General features: G+C 48.8%; 1 protein-coding gene across 11 annotated transcripts in view; it reads left to right on the top strand.

The window, feature by feature from the left end:
• The window catches only part of LOC147346706 (uncharacterized), a 67,647-nt gene that overhangs the window by 31,436 nt on the left and 14,084 nt on the right, over nt 1-22,127 (top strand). For 4 of the 11 annotated variants that reach the window (XR_015153129.1, XR_015153127.1, XR_015153126.1 and 1 more), the window contains exons 1-2: nt 14,171-15,254; nt 18,186-18,270. Coding sequence is in view for 2 of the 11 variants with exons in the window: in XM_086371471.1 (XP_086227597.1) it covers nt 15,218-15,254; nt 18,186-18,270; nt 19,292-19,505 (336 nt within the window). In the remaining 9 variants the exon portion in view is untranslated. Of the gene's footprint in view, nt 1-14,170; nt 15,255-18,185; nt 18,271-18,832; nt 20,257-22,127 lie in introns of those variants that run through there. The other 7 variants (XM_086371471.1, XM_086371472.1, XR_015153131.1 and 4 more) reach the window with 5 other exon arrangements.

The raw sequence follows: 22,127 nt of genomic DNA, 5'->3' as shown, positions 1-22,127 counted from the left end.
TTACAATACTTGGCTGGGTATTCGATGCTAAAACTGCAGTCTCAAGAAAGGCATCTCCGGCCTTCGTGAGGACTGTCTGCAATTTATTTGGCCTTGGAGATCAAGGCTCACCCTCTCGGTCAGCAGGTGAGCATAGCATAAGACCGACAGAGAAGGCTGAGCGAGACGGGGAGCCTGGCTGTAATTCATGAGGCCACCTGCAAAAGCATTGCAGGATGTGGGGGCCTGAGACACATGTCCAGTCGTGCCTCCAATGACTGTAATCCCAGCTGGGGGACTTTGAACACATCTCTCTGAGTTGTGCTTCCCTGCCTGAAATGCAAATGATAATGATCTCTTTTATCCAGGGATTCCATCAGGAGCAAATACCTTAATGTATGTGAAAACGCTTTGTGAGCCGAAAGTGCTTAAATGGTATTAAAAAAAAAAGACTTTATTTTTATATTTTTACTATTTATTTATTTTTGGCTGTGCTGGGTCTTCACTGCTGTGCGCAGGCTTTCTCCAGCTGCGGCGAGTAGAGGCTACTGTCTTGTGGAGCACAGGCTGTAGGGCCCATGGGCTCAGCAGTCGTGGTGCACGGGCTCAGCGACCCCGACGAGCATGTGGAGTCTTCCTGGACCAGGGATTGAACGTGTGTGGCCTGGATTGGCAGACAGATTCTTAACCCCGGACCACCAGGGAAGTCCTTAAATGGTACTTTCTATGAAGATGTTACCTCACCTCATTCTCTGCTGTGAGCACCACTGTAAGGCTGCCTGTTGCTGCAGTGGGACCTCTAACCACCTCGCTGACAGTCTCACGCTAAAGCTCTTGCGCTAACGGCCCCGTGCCAGCAGTCATGCACCTGCCCCGCCCCTATTACAATTCCCCCTTTTTCTTTGATATTCCTCAATCTTGAGGAGAACACATGAGTATAATGTTTTGGATAGAGAGGTTAATCATAAACTTAGAAGAGGAACCTGGTTTTAGGGAGACTCAGTTTCAACCTCCAATCCTGTTTCATCCCTCCGCAAGTCTTTCTAGAAATGGGGTGTTGACCGCTCTGGCTACTTCCTACTGAAATGGGGTGCTGTCTTACCTTGATTTGGGGAATGGATACCTAGTTGGAAATATTCCTAAGTTCTAAGTCCTGGTCCGAGCCTTGTATAATACTTTTATCTAAGGAGGTTTTAAACCTCTTGTTGTTGTTTAGTCACTAAGTCGTATTCAACTCTTTGCAACCCCATGGACTGCAGCATGCCAGGCTTCCTTGTATTTCTCTATTTCCCAGAGCTTGCTCAAACTCATGTCCATTGAGTTGGTGATGCTATCTAACCATTTCATTCTCTGTTGCCTCCTCCTCCTTCTGCCCTCGATCTTTCCCAGCATCAGGGTATCTTCCCATGAGTTGACTCTTTACATCAGGTGCCCAAAGTATTGGAGCTTTGGCTTCAACATCAGTCCTTCCAATGAATATTCAGGCTTGATTTCCTCTAGAATGGACTGGTTTGATGTCCTTGCAGTCCAGGGGGCTCTCAAGAGTCTTCTACAGCATTCCAATTTGAAAGCATCAATTCTTCAGAGCTCAACCTTCTCTATGGTCCAACTTGGCACATCCCTACATGACTACTGGAAAAACCATAGGTTTGACTACACAGACCTTTGTTGGCAAAGTAATGTCTCTGCTTTTTAACATACTGTCTAGGTTTGTTAATTGCTTTTCTTTTAAGGAACAAGCGTCTTTTAATTTCGTGGCTGCAGTAACCATCCGTGGTGATTTTGGAGTGATTTTAGCCTCCCACGTGGTATTAAGGTGTACCTAAAAGGAGCTATTGGCCACTACACATATCTCCTTTTTCTGCTAATGTTACCAGAGGAGACCTTGAGGTCATAAGGTTGCACCTCCCATCTGCCAGCAGATACTGCTTTGAGAATAGTTGGTAGCATCCCAAGCATGACATAACTCGGGAAATTCAAGTTCTCAGCAATATGGGCATGAGTCTAAAATCACATCCACTATGGCTCCGCAGTTGTACCTTGGATGTTTGAACCACAGCTATTCCATTTTTGACTTTCAAATGTACTCCCCTCCTCGATGGCCAAGGCAGATGTACAATGCATGTCTGAAAGACCATAAACAGGCTGCTCTGGTCAGTAAAGTTCAAGTTAGATCATGTATCAGCCAGAATGACTTTCCATACCTCAAAATACATGCAGATTTCTCCATCATTTCCCTATATCTTTTTTTTTTTTTTGGCCATGCCACATGGCTTGTGGGACTTTAGTTCTCCCACTAGGGATTAAATCTGGACCCTGGCAAAGAAAGGGTCAAGTCCTAACCACTGGACTACCAGGAAATTCCCTGTCATCTCCATTTTTAATTGCAAATTCTTCAATAGACCAAAACATGTCCCTTGATGTTGGGGTGACTTAGCTGCTTGCCCAGCTAAGGGTCTAGATCGTGTCCCCTGGTGCTAGGCCTCCTTTATATTGATATTTGCCTAGATATTCACATTGGGGAAAACTGATCAGATATTGTGAACAGGCTCAGAGCTATGCTAATGGGGAAACATTTGTATGTCATACATTTTGTCACTTATTCCCAACTGTAACACAAGCATGTGCTTTTAGCAAGAGAGTTAAAGCAGGACATATTTTCCACATATCGGAGAAGGCAATGGCACCCCACTCCAGTACTCTTGCCTAGAAAATCCCATAGACGGAGGAGCCTGGTGGGCTGCAGTCCATGGGGTCGCAAAGAATAGGACAGGACTGAGCGACTTCACTCTCACTTTTCACTTTCATGCATTGGAGAAGGAAATGGCAACCCACTCCAGTGTTCTTGCCTGGAGAATGCCAGGGACGGGGGAGCCTGGTGGGCTATCATCTATGGGGTCACACAGAGTCGAACACGACTGAAGTGACTTAGAAGCAGCAGTTCTCCACATATACGCCAAATAAAGACTGATTTGCTTGTAAAGTAAGCCTGGTCAATTGATTGCTAGACCCCTCCAAAGTGGTTTCAGTGGAACACCTCAGGAGTCTCAGATAATTCCCCAAAGGCCTCTTAAGGCCAGGAAATCCATGCCAAAGGCCTGCCGTCAGATTCTGTCTTAGTGGAATTCTTGCTCCCCAAAAATCAAGATTCCTGCACATGCTAGGAAACGATCTCTCCAATTCCCCTGATAAACCTGCTCAGAACCCAGGAGTCTCCAGTTTCTGGAGGGGCCAGCAGAGAGAAAAGAAAAATATCTTCATTTTACTCACAAAGGTATAATTTACCAAATTGTTGTAAGTCATGGGTAACTTGAGGGGAAGGGCTTTCCTATATCTGGAGAACATAGATCAAAATCAGTGACACACCAGACAAAACCCATAAACATTATAACCATATTCAACAGTTTACTCAGCAACCAATTCTTTCGTCAACATTTTATTGAAGCCATTAGGTTTTCCATTAGGAATTTAAATTTCTTACCCAGTTCAATGGTATAGTCTGCAATTTATTAGAGACCTGTACTTGACAAAAAGTCCTTCCTATGAAACTTCTTAAAGATGAAGTATTTTTGCAAAGCATCAGACTAACTGTCTATTAAAGACTTAAAAGGGCTTCCCAGGTGGTAAAGAAACCACCTGCCAACGCAGGAGACTAACAGACATGGGTTCCATCCGTGGGTTGGGAAGAAACCCTGGAGAAGGGAATGGCAACCCTCTGCAGTAATTCTTGCCTGGAGAATCCCATGGACAGAGGAGCCTGGCAGGCTACAGTCCATAGGTTTGCAGAGTCGGATACGACTAAAGCAACTTAGCATGCACGCACGCACAAAGACTTCAAAAGGCAAATTAAAGATCACAATGTTGACAAAGAAGCTTAATCAAGAACCTGTGATTTAACCAGAATTATGGCTGACAGATTATACCATGACATATCCGTATTTCAGAAACTTTATGTAATTTCTAGAATATCTATAGTAGAATTTATCCATGGCATATAATCTGAGATTTATCATTCATTTGACAATGTTTCCCTATGTAATTCACCATGCCAAATAATACAAGTTAAATATTCCTCTCTGAGATGCCTCAGGGGTCCTCTAAAGCATCCCAAAGTCAGCTGGAAGTTAAAAGAAATACAATTAAACTTTGATATTTGGAACAGTTGTCCAAAAGTTTCAAAATACTTGGTCAAATAAGATCATCAGTTCAGTTCAGTCGCTCAGTCGTGTCTGACTCTTTGGGACCCCGTGAATTGCAACACTCCAGGCCTCCCTGTCCATCACCAACTCCTGGAGTTCACGCAAACTCACATCCATCGAGTCGGTGATGCCATCCAGCCATCTCACCCTCTGTCGTCCCCTTATCCTCCTGCCCCCAATCCCTCCCAGCATCAGAGTCTTTTCCAATGAGTCAACTCTTCGAATGAGGTGGCCAAAGTATTGGAGTTTCAGTTTTAGCATCATTCCTTCCAAAGAACACCCAGGACTGATCTTTAGAATGGATTGGTTGGATCTCCTTGCAGTCCAAGGGACTCTCAAGAGTCTTCTCCAACACCACAGTTCAAAAGCATCAATTCTTCAGCGCTCATAGGTCACTGTAAGACAATATTTATTTCTTATCCAAAGTGAGAAGAGATCTCAAAAGCAAATACAGATTACTTAAAGGTAAGGAAGTTCATATAATCTGTTATCAAATGTAGCATTCTAAGTAAACTTGTTCTTTTAGCAGAGAGGAACCAAATCTAGCCTTGTGCTACCTAGTTTTAATAACAAAATCCATTTACCTAAATTTAATCTAATCTCAGCCTGAGCATATATAAAACTCCTTTTTTAACTGAAAACATAAATAACTGTTTGTCATACCAGCATTTTCTGCTTGGAAACTTATGCTTTAGTTTTTCTTTCCTCAAAATGCAAAGGTAGGTAAACTTAGATTTGCCTAGCAACCAATGTTCCAATATTTTATCCTATTTGATTTTTTTTTTGGCTGTGCCATGCAACATGAAGGATCATAGTTTTTTGAGCAGAGATCAAACTTGTGCTCCCTGCCCTGGAAGAGCAGAGTCCTAACCACTGGACTGTCAGGGAATTCCCTTATTCTATTTGAAATGACCCAGATAGTCACTGAATTCCTGCCATTTAACTTAGTTCAGTTTCAAGTTACCAAAATCTGGACAGGCTATTTTAAGTAGATATAAAGTTTTATCATATCAAGTTATTTTTCCTTGCTGACTAATTTGCAACACAAATAAAGTCTGAGTTGATCTCTAATATACAAGACTGCTGGGAGAAATATCAATACCCTCAGATATGCAAATGACGCCACCCTTATGACAGAAAGCAAAGAGGAACTAAAGAGCCTCTTGATGAAGGTGAAAGAGGAGAGTGAAAAAACTGGCTTAAAACTCATCATTCAAAAAACTAAGATCATGGCATCCAGTCCCATCACTTCACGGCAAATAGATGAGGAAACAATGGAAACAGTGACAGACTCTATTTTCTTGAGCTTTAAAATCATTGCAGATGGTGACTGCAGCTATGAAATTAAAAGACGCTTGCTTCTTGGAAGAAAATCTATGACCACCCTAGATAGCATATTAAAAAGCAGAGACATTACTTTGCTGACAAAAGTCCGTCTAGTCGAAACTATGGTTTTTCCAGTAGTCACATATGGATGTGAGAATTGAACTATAAAGAAAGCTGAGTGCCAAAGAATTGATGCTTTTGAACTGTGGTGTTGGAGAAGACTCTTGAAAGTCCCTTGGACAGCAAGGAAATCCAACCAGTCAATCCTAAAGGAAATCAGTCCTGAATATTCTTTGGAAGGACTGATGCTGAAGCTGAAACTCCAATACTTTGGCCACCTGATGGGAAGAGCTGACTCATTTGAAAAGACCCTGATACTGGGAAAGATTGAAGGGAGGAGGAAAAGGCAGCGACAGAGGATGAGATGGTTGGATGGCATCACCTACTCGATGGACATGAGTCTGAGTAAGCTCCGGGAGTTGGTGATGGACAGGGAGGCCTGACGTGTTGCAGACCATGGGGTCACAAAGAGTCAGACACGACTGAGCGACTGAACTGATACCTAGGTACAGCAGAAGTATGACACTTAACAAACCAACAAGCTTAAGCTACCTCCGAAAGCAGATATCAATTCAGTACTGAATAGTTCCAGAATCATGAGGGCCTGAAATTCATTTTGGCCCATTTTGTAAATATTAGGAAGCCTTTAATTTGTACGCGCGTACTGTTAAGTCAATCAAATAGAGCTCATTGACAAGTTAACTCAACGATATTGCAACTGAAAGTGGTCCAGTTTGAAGAAAGGACCTCAAGGGGCTGCACTCAGGAAACAAATGTGAGTTTCCCATAGCCAGCACACTTGCAGATAAGACAAATGCAGGTCAGATCAGGTCAGTCGCTCAGTCGTGTCCGACTCTTTGCAACCCCATGAATCGCAGCATGCCAGGCCTCCCTGTCCATCACCAACTCCTGGAGTTCACTGAGACGCACGTGCATCGAGTCAGCGATGCCATCCAGCCATCTCATCCTCTGTCATCCCCTTCTCTTCCTGCCCCCAATCCCTCCCAGCATCAGAGTCTTTTCCAATGAGTCAACTCTTCGCATGAGGTGGCCAAAGTACTGGAGTTTCAGCTTTAGCATCATTCCTTCCAAAGAAATCCCAGGGCTGATCTCCTTCAGAATGGACTGGTTGGATCTCCTTGCAGTCCAAGGGACTCTCAAGAGTCTTCTCCAACACCACAGTTCAAAAGCATCAATTCTTCGGTGCTCAGCCTTCTTCACAGTCCAACTCTCACATCCATACATGACCACTGTAAAAACCATAGCCTTGACTAGATGAACCTTTTTTGGCAAAGTAATGTCTCTGCTTTTGAATATGCTATCTAGGTTGGTCATAACTTTCCTTCCAAGGAGTAAGCGTCTTTTAATTTTATGGCTGCAGTCACCATCTGTAGTGATTTTAGAGCCCAGAAAAATAAAGTCTGACACTGTTTCCACTGTTTCCCCATCTATTTCCCATGAAGTGGTGGGATCGGATGCCATGATCTTTGTTTTCTGAATGTTGAGCTTTAAGCCAACTTTTTCACTCTCCACTTTCACTTTCATCAAGAGGTTTTTTAGTTCCTCTTCACTTTCTGCCATAATGGTGGTGTCATCTGCATATCTGAGGTTATTGATATTTCTCCTGGCAATCTTGATTCCAGCTTGTGTTTCTTCCAGTCCAGCGTTTCTCATGATGTTCTCTGCATATAAGTTAAATAAGCACGGTGACAATATACAGCCTTGACGAACTCCTTTTCCTATTTGGAACCAGTGTGTTGTTCCATGTCCAGTTCTAACTGTTGCTTCCTGACCTGCATACAAATTTCTCAAGAGGCAGAACAGGTGGTCTGGTATTCCCATCTCTTTCAGAATTTTCCACTGTTTATTGTGATCCACACAGTCAAAGGCTTTGGCATAGTCAATAAAGCAGAAATAGATGTTTTTCTGGAACTCTCTTGCTTTTTCTATGATCCAGCGGATGTTGGCAATTTGATCTCTGGTTCCTCTGCCTTTTCTAAAACCAGCTTGAAATTGAAGAAAGTAGGGAAAACCACTAGACCATTCAGGTATGACCTAAATCAAATCCCTTATGATTATACAGTGGAAGTGAGAAATAGATTTAAGGGCCTAGATCTGATAGATAGAGTGCCTGATGAACTATGGAATGAGGTTCGTGACATTGTACAGGAGACAGGGATCAAGACCATCCCGGTGGAAAAGAAATGCCAAAAAGCAAAATGGCTGTCTGGGGAGGCCTTACAAATAGCTGTGAAACGAAGAGAAGCAAAAAGCAAAGGAGAAAAGGAAAGATCTAAGCATCTGAATGCAGAGTTCCAAAGAACAGCAAGAAGAGATAAGAAAGCCTTCTTCAGAGATCAATGCAAAGAAATAGAGGAAAACAACAGAGTGGGAAAGACTAGAGATCTCTTCAAGAAAATTAGAGATACCAAGGGAACATTTCATGCAAAGATGGGCTTGATAAACGACAGAAATGGTATGGACCTAACAGAAGCAGAAGATATTAAGAAGAGATGGCAAGAATACACAGAAGAACTGTACAAAAAAGTCTTCACGACCCAGATAATCACGATGGTGTGATCACTGACCTAGAGCCAGACATCCTGGAATGTGAAGTCAAGTGGGCCTTAGAAAGCATCACTATGAACAAAGCTAGTGGAGGTGATGGAATTCCAGTTGAACTATTCCAAATCCTGAAAGATGATGCTGTGAAAGTGCTGCCCTCAATATGCCAGCAAATTTGGAAAACTCAGCAGTGGCCACAGGACTGGAAAAGGTCAGTTTTCATTCCAATCCCAAAGAAAGGCAATTCCAAAGAATGCTCAAACTACTGCACAATTGCACTCATCTCACACACTAGTAAAGTAATGCTCAAAATTCTCCAAGCCGTGCTTCAGCAATATGTGAACCGTGAACTTCCTGATGTTCAAGACAAATGCAGACCTACCCACAAAGAACAGAGTCTAATTCCTGCAGGACAAAAAAGAAAAAGGTGAAGTCTAACAACTTTGTCAACTTTTTCAGACAAGTATCCTTCCTTTTAAACAACAAACGAGACGCAAATGGAAAGATAGGGAATCATGACCGCATGTGTCATGGCCATTCACCTGGCAAATGCAAAACCAAAAATAACAGTTGAAATAAGTTAAATTTACTTAGCTAACTTCAAGATTTCTCCTAGAAATATTTCTAGTTTCTCAGGGTCAGAATTCTGAAAAAAGTATTCCGTCAAGCCAGCTTTCTCTAACTGTGTATGCGAAAAGAACCAGTTTTGGAATTTCGAAGGAGTTTCATCTTAACTAATTTTCCTCCAGAGTCTAAAGAATATAGGAACCAGGCAGTATTTCAACAAATTTTCCCGGGGACTCCCCTGGTGGTCCAGTGGTTGGGACATCACCTTCCGGAGCAGAGGGTATGAGTTCAATCCCTGGTTGGGGAGCTGAGATCCCACAGGCCTCACTGCTGAAAAACCAAAACATAAAATGGAAGCAATATTGTAACAAATTCAGTAAAGACCTTAAAAAAAAAAAATGATCCACATTAAACACACACACACACACCTTCTTTCTCTCTCCATTAAAAAAAAAAAAAACAACCTTTCTCTCTCTAGGATCATACTAAAGATCTAGTTTTGCAAAATACACACTAGAAGAACTATCAGATGGAAAGAGGTCTGATTATCACGGCAGGTGTCATCAAATATCAACCAAGCAAATGCACAAAAAGTGTCTCGAAGGATTACATTTCCTTAGCACCAAAAAGGGAGCTTTGCAAAGGGAACCATTGCAAAGGGAAAATCCCAACCAGTGCTCCACCACATGTGAAAACTGACACAGATAGGGAAGGTGTCATTACACGCGAGCTCAAGCTCCATTTTTCACCAAAGATGTCTCAGCTAGCCAATACAAGTACTGATCCACACACATACAACATACAGATAACTAGCATAGTCCCACAGACAGAAGCACAAACCTGTGGGGTCACAAGCTCACCCCAGGGACTTCCCTGATGGTCCCATGGTTAAGAATCCACCTTTCAATGCAGGGGATGTGGATTTGATCCTTGGTTAGGGAACCAGGATCCCACATGGTGCGGGGCACCTAAGCCTGCAACTACTGAGCCCAAGAGCTGGTGGAGAGATCCTTCATGCTCCAAGGAAGACCCTGCATGCTGCAACTAAGACCCAACACAGTCAAATAAATAAACATTTTTTAAAAATTTATTTAAAAAAGCTTACCCCCAAATGATGCACTCAAAAACACAGATACTACAGGCCGCACTGACAGACAATCAGGAAGTATAGTCTGCAATTCGACTTTCACTCGAAGACAGAGACCTCCACGCCGAGTGGCCCAGCTTTCAGAAGAGAACGGGCCCAAAGTGGGCTACTGCCCACAAGGGAAGCAAGTGGAGAGAATTCCCAGCCCAAGCAAGCTAGAGTGACTCACCCCGAGTGACACCGGATGTGGCCACAGCTCTGGACGTTTCTCTGCTCCACACAGCCTCGTACTGTGGGTGAGAAGAAAGGCTCACTGCTGCTTCAGGGCCTAGGCCGGGCCAGCGGACGGCCATGGCGAGGGCCCCGGAGCTCAGCAGGACGCAGCCTGCAGCCCGTGCCCAGGCCCCTGGCTCGCCAGCCAGCCTGAGGACGGCGCGCCTGGAGGGCCCTGGGGAGAAGGTCACCGTCCACCTTTTACTGCACTCTATGTCCAGAGGACCACCTTGAGGCTGACCACCGACCGAGCAGGACCCCTAACAGCCATGCTAATGGTCACGAACTAATGTTCACTTGTGCTAACAGTCGTCCGCTAAGTTTCGCGCTAACGGTCTCTCACTAACGGCTCCGCTTGTTTCTTGTCCCTTTATCTAGCCCTTGGAGAAGTTTAACAAAATCCACTAGTTCTCAAGTGTTTTTTTTCCCCCACTAACTACATGTGCCTAGCACTTGGCTTAATCTACCTGGCAAGTCAAGAAGTAGAAGATGCGTCGGGCTCCTCACCAAGGACCTTGTGCTCAGTTTGGGGCAATGGAATGCTGAATGTTAGAAGTTTGCTTTCTTTCTGTCAATGACTGGGAGCTTGAATAAGGAGAACAGCCAGGGAGATGAGGGCAAGGGCAAGACCCCCAGTTTGGGGGAAGATGAGTCTGACTGCAGACGGGGGCTCCTGCCCTCCCTGAGCTCCCTGAGACTGTGGGTGAGTCAATTTCTTTCACTGGGCATCAATTTCCCAGTCTGTAAACAAGGAATAGTGATGTCTACCCCAGTTAAGTTGTGATAAGAGCGAGAGAAGACGATATGCATAAAGCGCTTATCTTGATCAATGTTACAAATCCCTCCAAAGTGAGGAAATCAACAAGGTCCCCCCTCCTTTTATTTGTTTATTTGACTGCGCTGTGAAGTTTGTGGAATCTCAGTTCCCCGACCAGGGACTGAACCGTGAAAGCATGGAGTCCTAACCACTGGACTGCTGAGGAATTCCACCCCTTCCTTTTAAAATTTGTTTTTAATTATTGTAAAAAGGCACATATCATCTTAACCATTTTTAATCCTACAGTTCAATAGGGATAAGTATATTCACATTGCCGTGTGTGCAAGTTTGAGAACTTTTTAACCTTGCAAAACTGAAACTCCAAACCTATTAAACAACAATTCCTCATTTCCCCCTTTGCCTTGTGCCTGGTAATCACCCTTCTACTTTCTGTTTCTGTAAACTTGACCACTTTAAATGCCTCCCATAAGTGGAATAACGGACTTTTTGTCCTTTTGTGTCTGGTTCGTTTTATTTCCCATAATGTCTTTGAGTGTCATCTTTGTGGCATGTGACAGGAGTTCCTACCTTTTGAAAGCTGAGTAATATTCCGTGGTAAGTATATACCACGTTTTGTTTATCCATTTATTCTCAAGGGACATTGGGTTGCTTCCACCCCTTGGTGGGATCGTGGACAACACTACAATGAACAAGCGTGTGCAAATATCTCTTTGAGACCCTGCATTCAATTCTTTTGGATGTGTATACACCCAAAGTGGGATTGCTGGATCATAAGGTAATTTTATTTTTTGAGAAGTTACATACTCCTTTCCATAGCAGATGTATTATTTAAAAATCCCAACAATGGTATACAATGCTTCCAATTTCTCCACATCCTTGCCAACACCTGTTGTTAAATATATATATATATATATATATATTTTTTTTTTTAAGTAGCCATCCTAATGGGTCTGAAGTAAACAGGGTCTCTCTTTGCAAAATTATCATTTCTTCTCATCAGTCCAGCAATTCTGCAAATGAGTCTGATTGCAGGATTGACCCAGCGCTTGGTGAAAGGAGTGTGGTTTCTCTTGGAGAAGCAAGCCAGGTGGGGCAGGAATGCCAGAACTTTCAACCTACCGAGAGCTGTCCACCATAGCCTGTGACTGGGGCGGTGGGGTTGGGGTGTGTGTGCACACACACGCTGCAAAGGCTGGCTGAGTCTACTACTGTGTTTGTTTTGGCTCCAAAGATGCCATCAAGGAAACAAGTGACCCTCCCGGGGGGCCATCCCTTTGTGCGGCCCTTGTCATCCTTCTCAGTGACCTCTCACCACTGTTAATCTTGCTCCTGACATGTCTCCCGAGATTCCCTTTAGTGGAGAAATTCTTGTTGAGAAGTTCAAAGCCAGGGCTTTCTGGCTCTATCTGATGAGCTTCGGGGGCAGGGCCTTGAGTTACTTACAGAGACAAGTAGAGAGGTGGCTTACGTAGGGAGCTGCACAGATCAAAGAGGTGCCCACACTTGGGAAGCTTCATCAGAAGCCCAGGTGATGCCCAGGAGAGGGAGATGACCAAGAGGAGATTCCAGCCACGGTTCCCTGCAGAGAGAGAACCTCAGTCTATGAGGGGCGCAGCTAAGCAAGGATGCTCGTCCTCCCCCAAGAGACAGTGAGTGCACTGGCTAGACCGTGGCTTGTGAAGTCAGAGGAGCCTGGGGTTCAAACTCAACCTGGCTCCACCACATTCTGTGTGGTCTTGAACAAGTTATGAAGCCTCTCTGAGCCTCAGATTCATCTGTAAAATGGGAAAAGAAAGGATCTCAGTGAGTTACTATGAGATCAGTATTATTTGTCACAGTAGCTACTGTTTATGAAGCCCCCCACCCCAACACCACCCTTTGTGCCAGGGGCTTTGTCAAGCACCTTCTAAGCATGTAGTGTGATACAGAGGTCAAGGGTGAAGGCTCTTGGGAACTGATAGAGCTTGGTTAAAAGCCCAGACCTGCTACTTGCTAACTGCGGGAACCCAGGCAAGACTGTTAACCTCCCAGGGCCTCAACCTGCTTATCTTTAAAATGGGGATGATAAATAGGAATGACAACGCCTGTCTCCCCAGGTATCACACAGTGCCTTTATTCAACAACATGCCTTTGTCAGTTCCATCCTCCCCGTGCAAATGGGAGGGGTGGGATGGGGTGTCCTGAGGCTTTGAAACCATCCTGGTGTTTACTCCAGCCCAGAGAAGAGACTCGGTGGAACTCGTGATTGGAAAGATCTGCAGGAGATTGCATGTTCTGGAATGAAATGCCATCAGACTGTGACACTGGAAGAATGCTGACCTGATGTCCGGGGGCCAGGAGCAAGGACAGTTGTCTTGTTTAAAGGGGCGGGTCTCCCAACGGACCCACAGCTGACTGCTCAGTCCCTCATTCCCCCTGGTAGAGCGTCCCGGCCACCTTTGTCCTCGCCCGCCTACCGGCTGAGAGCTGGCCCCGGCTGTGGGCTGCAGAGCTTCCTCCACCCAGCACCCCCTCGCCGTCTAGCGCGTGCACACCGCCTTCCTGTGGTCAGATTCCTGAGTTTTCATGCCCACTGCTTCCCAACCCCAGGTGCAAACCAGTCCCTGTCCCTGGGGACTTTTGACTGAGCCTCACACGGGGGAAGGGGGCTGAGATGGTCTCTTGCCCTTACAGACAGAGCAGGAGAGGATAAGAGCTCGGGTGGGTGGGGGCCCTGGCTGAGCCCGAGGGGGCGCGGGACCGTCCCTGGGAACGCTGCTGACCTGAGCAGCTGGGCCTCAGGGCGCCGGCCTGGGCCAACTCTTCTGCCCGCTTTCCCCGCCTCATCGAGGGGGAGGCTCCGCAAACCCGCCGCCCAGTGTCTCCTCCTCCTCCTCCGGGCCTGTCACCATTTCCACACACAGCAGGGTCTGTGGGGGCGGAGGCTTTTTCCAGACATGTATTTAAGTGAGGAGAGAAAACAAGGCGAGTCGCCCAGGATTTGCCAAGTCAGTAGGCAGGAACACAACTCGAGAGGCCAAAAATAAGACGGCGGCGAGGGTCACCCTGCTCTTCTGAGCCGGGCGCGGGTGACGGCCCGTGCTGAGCATTCCACAATCACACTTCTGTCTGAGGGTGCCCCTTCATCCCGGGGCATCGGCCTCCTGGTCAGAAGGTGGCAGAGCCCTGACTGTGGGCAGTGAGCAACGGTGACTCAGGAAAATTCGAAAGGACACAGGGAACACCCCCAAAGTCATCTGGGGACAGGCCCTGGTTCCCCCTGCCGGTCAGGGAGCCAGGAGTTCTGGTCTTCCATTGTAAAGGAGGAATTTCTGAAGTTCTCTCTGGAACTTTGGCAGAATTCTGTGGGATCTTTCAGAGGAAGCATTACGCTTTGGGTGTTTTTCTGGAGGGGAAATTACTAAGATTTCTTTCACCTTTATAGCTATTTGTGAATTAGCTCCTTTTCCCTTTTAGCTCCAGATTATATTTGTCTCTTTATTCTGATGCAGCATCTGTTACCTTGTATGACGAACAGTACTCCCGAAAGCAAGTAATGACAGTGATAATAGCTAACATTTATTCAGCCCTTATGGCACACCAGGTACTGGTCTCTCTGTGTAATTTTTGTGGTTCATCAAATCTGAGGCTCCATCAGTCTTCAGATATGCCATGTATGGTGTACCACTAAAGAATACTGCCAATTAATCCACATGCCATTGATTTTAAGATTCACTTGACGCTCAGAAATGTTAAAACGGGAACGTTAGAATCAATGAAATGCAGTAACCGATTCTCAGTTGTCATCCTTGCCTTACAGCCTTACCGAGGAACAGAGAAGTTGGGTAAACCTGCCTGATGCCACAGAGCGACTATGTGGTGGAAATGGGATATGAACCCAGGTTCAGGCTTCAAAACCTGGGCTCCTAACTGCCACGCTGTATTGTGGCTGAGAAGTGGTTTCTGTCTATCCACCCGCGGGACAGAAGGTGGGACACAAAACACAAGAGGGGGAGCTGGACCCCACCCTCTGCTCCCTCTTCCTCATTGCCCCCAGGGCCAGTGTTGATGCCCCGTCTAAAAACTGCTCCTCCTCTCACTCCCAGCAGCTGGCACCCTGGTTCTGTCCTTCCTTGCCTCCCTCTTGCCCCTGCTTGGACTGCTGCAGTAGCCTCTTAGCTGTCACCCTCCTCCGATCTTTCCCCCACACCTCCACACACACAGACACACACACTGAGACAGTCATCTTCTTAAAATGTGAATCTGGTCTTGTCGCTGTTCCAAAACCTTGAAGAGATCCAAATCCTAGCAAGTGATTTCTCACTCGTTTAGCTGTTTCAGCACCTACTCTGTGCCCAGCTCAGAGGATGAAAAGGTGAGCAACCCCCAGCGTGGTCCGCAGCCATGGTCTCACGGAGAAGCGAGACTCCTCAGTGGGCAGGTATGACTCAGTGTGAAAATGCTTCCAGGGGTGGGAGTGAAGTGCTGGGCTGGTGGGAGGAGCACCTGCTCTGGGGGCTCAGCGACCCCTTCGTGGAGGTTGAGTGGGAGTTCACCAGGCAAAGAACAGCGAGGATTCCCAAGCAGAGGGAACAGCAGGTACAGCGGGCCAGAGCTGACAGAGAGGTTGGAGCAGAGTATCAGTGGGGTGTGTCCCAGGTGAGTCTAGAGGGTTAGGCTTGGAGTGGCTGGGCAAGGCTGTCTCTAACTGCCGACACCTTTCCTCTTCAGCCTCTGCTCCCTTCGCCTCCTCTCCCCACGGTGTCTCTCTGCAGTAGGTACTTGATTATCAGACAGGCATCTTCCTCTTCCCCCATCCTCCACAGGCAGTGACATTCTCATCAGCAAACTTGTCCTTCCAGACCCTCCCTGGTGAAAATAACCCTGACCCTTGACTTAGCTCTCTGGCCTCTTGAGCCAGGCAAAAGCCTGGAAAACTTGTCTTGGGCTCAAAATAGGGGGGGAAGGGGGGGATTTTGGAGAATTTTTAACAGAATTCAGCTGAGTAAAAGCCAAAGTTCTTACAAAGGCCTGTGAGACCCTGCACAGACTGGGTGACCTGCCCCCGCAGCCTTGACCCCCATCTTCCACTGTCTTCTCTTTGCCAGCTCTGTTTCGGCTACCCCCGTCTCCTTGCCGGTCCTCAAACACGGCCCCCACCCTGCATCCCTGCCCCACGTCCTTTGCACTTGCTGTTTCTAGTACACCTCTCCCCTTCCTTATTTGTACATCTTCATCAGATTTTGTTCAGATATCACCTCTCAGAGCGGTACATCCTAATACACTATTTAAAATTGCAACTCGTATCATGCTCTTCCCTCCTTTTTCTCCGCAGCACTCACCATCTTCAAGAGCTTGTATGATTCACTTATTTGTTTACTGTCTGTCTTTTCCCCTGAGAGCTGAGCTCCAGGAGGGCAAGGATTTGGATCTGCCTGGTTCACTCAGTGTCCTCAGCACTAGCAGTAGCGCCTGGCATACAGTAGGTGTGCAAATAAGTAAATATTTGTTGGTTGAACAAATGAATTCTGAGTAGTGACTATGTGCCAGGGAGGCTTGGCCCCGGCTGCCGTGGAGGCTGGACTGCCGCAGGAACGGGGTCTGGGTTTCTCCAAGGGTGCCGGCCAGGCTGGTTCTGGCGGGCAGTGGGACAGGTCCCTGACAGCAGGTGAGTCCTGGGTGAATCACGGCTAATGAGATGGTGAGGGCCACGCCAAGCTGCTTCCCACACGGGCAGCCGACAGGTCACTACCTGTCGCCAGGAAACTCCTCAATAAGGATTGAACAAGACCCTGGGCTGGGGCGGGAGGAAGTGCCTGCCCAGCCCCGCCCCCCCCACCTCGAGACCCCACCCATTCCTGAGGACTGAGTCGGCTCACCTGGGCTCTCCGCCGCCACCCCCCCAGGCCTTGGCGAGACACTGGTTTCTCAACTTTGGCTTTGAGATTTCCTTCCTAAATGGAGTTTCGCTCACTGCATCCCACGCCCCTCCCGGGTAGGGCCTGTTTGTCAGCTAAGTCTGTCTGGGTCATCCAGTCTGCAGAGGGAAGGCGGCAGGGCCTGGAAAACCCCAGGACCCTCCCTGGGCAGCCCTAGGGAGAGTCATTTGGCCAGAGTTTATTGAGTAGGGGCATAGGATCACTGGGGCTTTTAAAACCCGACTGAATAGTGTGGCGTGGTCTCCCTGACCAAATTCCACCAGGGTGCCTGCCTGAACCCAGGTGAGATGACTCCCTGTCTCAGGTCGGGGCACTGAGTTCCATGAGCTCAGAGTGGGGCAAAGCCTTCTAGCCTGTGGGTGGCCCGCAAGGCCAGCATGAGATCCTCGGTACACAGAGCAAGGAATGCAGGTGGGTAGCCAGGCCTCTGCCCCAAAGCCCAGAAGATGCTCTCCATGTGGCGGATCTCTGGGGAAGATGCTGGCCAGGCCGTATCCCAGTGTCACTGAGTCTGGTTCCCTCCCACGTTTCCTCTTCAGTCGGGGCACTTGGTCTCCCTGCGGGCCCTCTGCCCAGAACCCAGACAGCCCCTAGCTGGGTGGCCTCACCCCAGCCCTCTGTCTGGGTCTGAAATCCCCACCCTTATTTATTCATATCGCAGTAACTTGTCTATCACGTTCAATGAATATATTTGTTGGCCAGTCATCAGATGTCCAAGGGGCACTGCCCAGCTGCCAGGCACTGTGCTCTGCCGATGGATGCAGAGATGGTGAGGCCTGGCCCTGTCTCAAGGGTGCACAGTCTTAGTAAATACACCAGCACGGCTCTCAGACACCCACATACCTATGCAGGGCTCCACAGGCACTCAGAACAGGGAGTGGCTGCTGGGGTGAGCGGTGTTGGGCAGAGCCTCAGAGAGGAGCTGCAGCTTGAGCAGGACTGTCCTTGGGCTTTGCTGACCTACATTTGTCATTTAATCCTCACCACAGCCCTGTGATGCTGGCAGCACAGGTATCATCATACCCATTTTATGGATGACAAAACCAAGGTTCAAAGAGGTGAGGGGACTTGCCCAAGGCCTGTGTGATTAAGAGTGGCAGGGGCTCATCTCGAGTCCCAGTTTTCCAGTCTCCATGCAGCCGTCTCCTGTGCCCCACCTCAAGTTCTCCACATAAACACTACTTGGGTGCTTGGTATGGACCGGCTGCTGTCCACAAGCTGGCGACTTAGAAGTGGCAAGGTACGATCAAGGGGAGAAACCACACGCGTACCCAGCTGCTGAAATCTTTCGGTCAGTTGTCCATTCAGGATTTCTCTGGTGGTCTAGTGCTTAAGATTCCACGCTTCCATTGCAGAGAGCACAGGTTCAATCCCTGGTTGGGGGAGTTTCCCATGCCTTCTCACTTAAAAAAAAAAAGTTGTCTGTTCAACAGGTTCACAGAAAACCAGACAGAACAAAATGGGCAAAGAGGACCGTCCTCACAGAGGCCTCGCTTCGGCAGGAAGGCAGACGGTCAGGTGAGTGAGCAATGCCCTGAGGAGTGTCACACAGGGTGAGGGAACCAACACGGTGGCCAGGGAGGGGCTTTCCAGAATAGGGCATATTTGCCTGTGGTTGTCTCTGAAATGACGTTTGAGCAGAGGAGGCCTGTGGATGGCTGAGGAAGTGTGGCTAGCTGAGGCAGAGGGAACGGCAGTGCAAAGGCCCTGTGGCAGGACTATGCCGGGTTGTTCTGAGGAGCATTGAGCGGCTGAGCAGGTAAGGGAGGGGGTGGTGGGAAGCAAGGTCAGAGAGCTAATGGCAGTAGGGGAGGCACGGATCCTAAAGACCTTGGAGGTCACAGTGAGGTCTTTGCTTTTAACCCTGAGTGAGATGGGAGCCATTGGAGGGTTTTGAGCTGAAGAGTGGCCCAACTTGACTTAGGTTTGAAAAGGATCTCTCTGGCTGCTACGGAGACAGACTAACGTGGCAAGGGACGGATGGGGACAGGGAGACAATGAAGGGCTACCGAGACCATCCTGGTGGAGATGGGTCAGGTTGGTGGTGGTGAAGTGGGAAGAAGTGGTCATTTGTTTTTAGGTCAAGCTGTGCGGCATGTGGGATCTAGTTCCCTGACCAGTGATTGAACCTGGACCCCATGCACTCGGAGCACAGAGTCTTAACTACCGGACCGCCAAGGAAGTCCCAGAAGTGGTCATTTCTGATGTTCTGACACTAGTCCCACACTGGCTCCAGGACAGGAGGGCATCTCTGCCCCGGTCAGGTCCCATCAGAGGTGCCACACCCTCCACCGGAAGCATGGCATGGGGCATGGCACTGCCCAAGCAGCTGTGGAGGCTGGACAGTGCCAGGCCCTTCTTCCATCCCACCGTGTGGCCGCATAGGCCTCCTCATTTCATTTCAAACATTGTGAATTTGGCCCAGCAGCTATCATTCCCCTCCCACCCTGGGCCGGGCCACCAACCTGCACAATGTTTCTGGGAAGCACGTGGTTCATATGTATTAAGAGTCTTAAAATTTTCATGCCTTTCGCCCCAGCGAGTCCCTTTCTGGGAGGTTCCCCTGGAGAAGTCACCTGACAGTTCTGGTCAGGTGGTCACGGTTTCTACATCAAGAGCGGCACCTGTGCACTTGTGCCGCCCTTAAGGATGTTCACGTCAAAGGGCAACACTCACGCTACAATACCAAGCGGATAGAATATTGTGCAGGAGACACCTGTACAAGGAAGGAAGTAGACGATGATTACCTCTGAGTGACTGGAACTTCCACTGAAGAAGAAACTTTGCTTTCTCCATTACACTTTTCTGCTTTGTATGGATGTTCTAAGATGGACATGCTTTGCCTTCATGATAATTGGATTTGAAAGCAGTATTAAAAAAAGAAACAGAAAGGAAATGCGAGTTCCCAGAAGCTGAGGAAGCACAGCAGAGGCCAGGCCCGGAGCAGAGAACTGACCCATCCCTTTCGGGGAAAGGCAGCAGCCACGTGGAGTGGAGCAAGCCTGGTGCCCCGCCAACCGGACAGCCGGCCGCTGGGCTCACTTCCTCCAGTGCGACTGCCCAGGGGCAGAGCTGAGAACGGTGGTGGGAGTGAGCACAGCCGGGTCCACTCCCCTTCCTACTGCCCAGGCCACAGGGGTCTGTCCCCTCTCCTTGGCCCTGCAGCGCCTGGAGTTTGCCCCTCCGTCACCTCTGCTTCCATCACATCTCACCAGAAGCCTGCTGCATTTATAACCTTGTGTCTCCCCTAAGTATGTACCCAGGGGTTCTCAAAATGTGGTCCCCATACCAGCAGCATCAGCACCCGCTCAGGAACTTGTTAGAAATACAGATTCACAGGCCCCACCCCAGACCCTCTGAATCTGAGACTCTGGCAGGTGAAGCCCAGGAATCCATGTTTTAACAAGCCCTCCAGGGCTATAGTTTGAGAGTGATACAGCCCCCCCATGGTCCTTGGTTTACCTCAATTATATCATCTTACACATTGCCATGATTTCCACTTAAGAGCTGGGACTCTGAGACCATACTTTATTATTTTTTTTTGAGCTCATACTTTTATTTCAAGCTTTGTGCTCCACAGCTGCCTGGACTTCAGGCTGTCCTGTGGAGGTCCGGGTTGGCGCTCGGTGTTCATCGTGCCACGGACATGGGTTGAACCGGAGTTCGCACACTGTGGCATCAGAGCCCTGGCTGCTCTATTGGAAGACCAAGACTGATTCCCCAGGAGACCCTGCGGGCCTGGCCCCCTGTAGGATGAGGGAGGCAGGCTCCCTCCGGTGATGACAGCCAGTGGCAGTCAGGATGGACACACGCTGCCGTGGAGGGGCGCAGCGCCACCTGCTGACCAGAAGGACGCCAGCAGCGATGCTGGCTGATTAATGCAGGGACCCACACACACGCACGCACACACACACTCAGCAGGAACACCATGACAAGCAAGCACGTGTCCCCTCCCACTGCATGGGGGCGAACGCATCCACACGTGGATGTCTGGGCCCGTGGGCATGTGGGGCTCTCTGCCACACGGCCTGGCAGATAGCACTGAATTCACTCACGTACTCATTTCTTCCTTTACCGAACGTTCTTTCAGATACGCCAAGCCCACAGTTGCTATCCCTGGCTGGGTGATGATCAAGAGACCAGGCAGTAACCAGGCGATGTAGCTAAGGGTCCCAGGAGAGATGCGCCTGGTGAGCTTGCAGAGGCAGCCCCTAACCCATCTAGACTGGAGTTGGGGGCAGGGACAAGTTGCCCAAGAGATCCAGCCCCTGCTGGGTCAAAGCCTGTGAGCGGGAGATGGCTGGGTGAAGGAGGCAGAGGTCAAATAGAGCGAAGCACAGAGGAGGAGCTGGAGGGGAGAGTTGAGACCCTGGGCAGAGGGCCTTACACACGGGCTACAGAGTCTGGACTTTGTCCCCGCAGGCAGTGGGGAGCCATGGAAAGCCTCCAGCCGGGAAACAGCCCGGCCAGATTCCGGTGCCATAGCTAGTGACACGTCTGTACCAAAGCATAGGCCCTGAGGGTCTCTCAGCCCCTCCTAGGGCTGGGGGCCTTGCACGTGGTTTGTCCCTGGGTACTGCCTCTTCTTTCTGCAGCAGCAGTCCTCGGACGTGTCTGCGAAGGCGAGAGGTGCACACCCGCCCCAGTCTCCAGAGAGAAGCCTGTGTCCACTCTAGAAATGAAGCAAACAGCAGCCACTGTTAAGGCAGGCAGCCCTATGTGCCCAGAAGATGCCCATTTTCCACTCACCAGGCTGCCCAGACAGCTCAGAGGGTGAGAGGTCTTCTACAACATAGCTCCCTGTGCCCCCCCAGCTCCCCCTACTAGAGGGTCGGTGCCTCTCTGCACAGATGGTAACTGGATGGCTGCATCGTGCCGGGTGGAAACGCATTTACAGTATGGGACGCTGGTGCTCTGACACAAGCAGGGCTCTAGGGTAGAGAGCCGGAGGGCAGCCGGAAGGGGACCCCGGGGCGGCTGAGGGGAGGGGAGCAACGTGAGGACTCCCCAGAGAGGAGGTGGCAGGTGGAGCTGAAGAGAAAAGCTTGGCGGCTTCCCAATTCAGCTGGGCCACAGCTTTGTCAATGGCCAGCTCTCTACCCGCCGGGCCCCTGGCCTGGCCCCGGGCCTGCGGTTTTCCTCAGTAGAACAGCGGGCGGCAGCTTCCGAGAAACCCCACCAAGACTTTCCTGTCAGGGCAACTCCAAGTTCCTCTTCAGGAAGGGGAAGTGGGGGAGTTTCTCCTAAGGGCTTTCAGTTTCTTTCTAAGAAGCCGGAGTGTCCCAACCCCGCAGTGCAGAGCCAGGTGTTAAGGGAAGAGACGTCCCACGGCAGGGGCTTTCCTATCTCGGGTTCACAGGTGGACATTCCAAAAG

Source organism: Bos grunniens, chromosome 23 (assembly GCF_055505025.1).
Source record: "Bos grunniens cultivar Pamir isolate PY7600 chromosome 23, Bosgru_T2T1.0, whole genome shotgun sequence".
Classification (NCBI taxonomy): Eukaryota; Metazoa; Chordata; class Mammalia; order Artiodactyla; family Bovidae; genus Bos; species Bos grunniens.
Note: the sequence above shows the minus strand (reverse complement) of the source record. Positions and strands in the feature narration are given on the sequence as shown.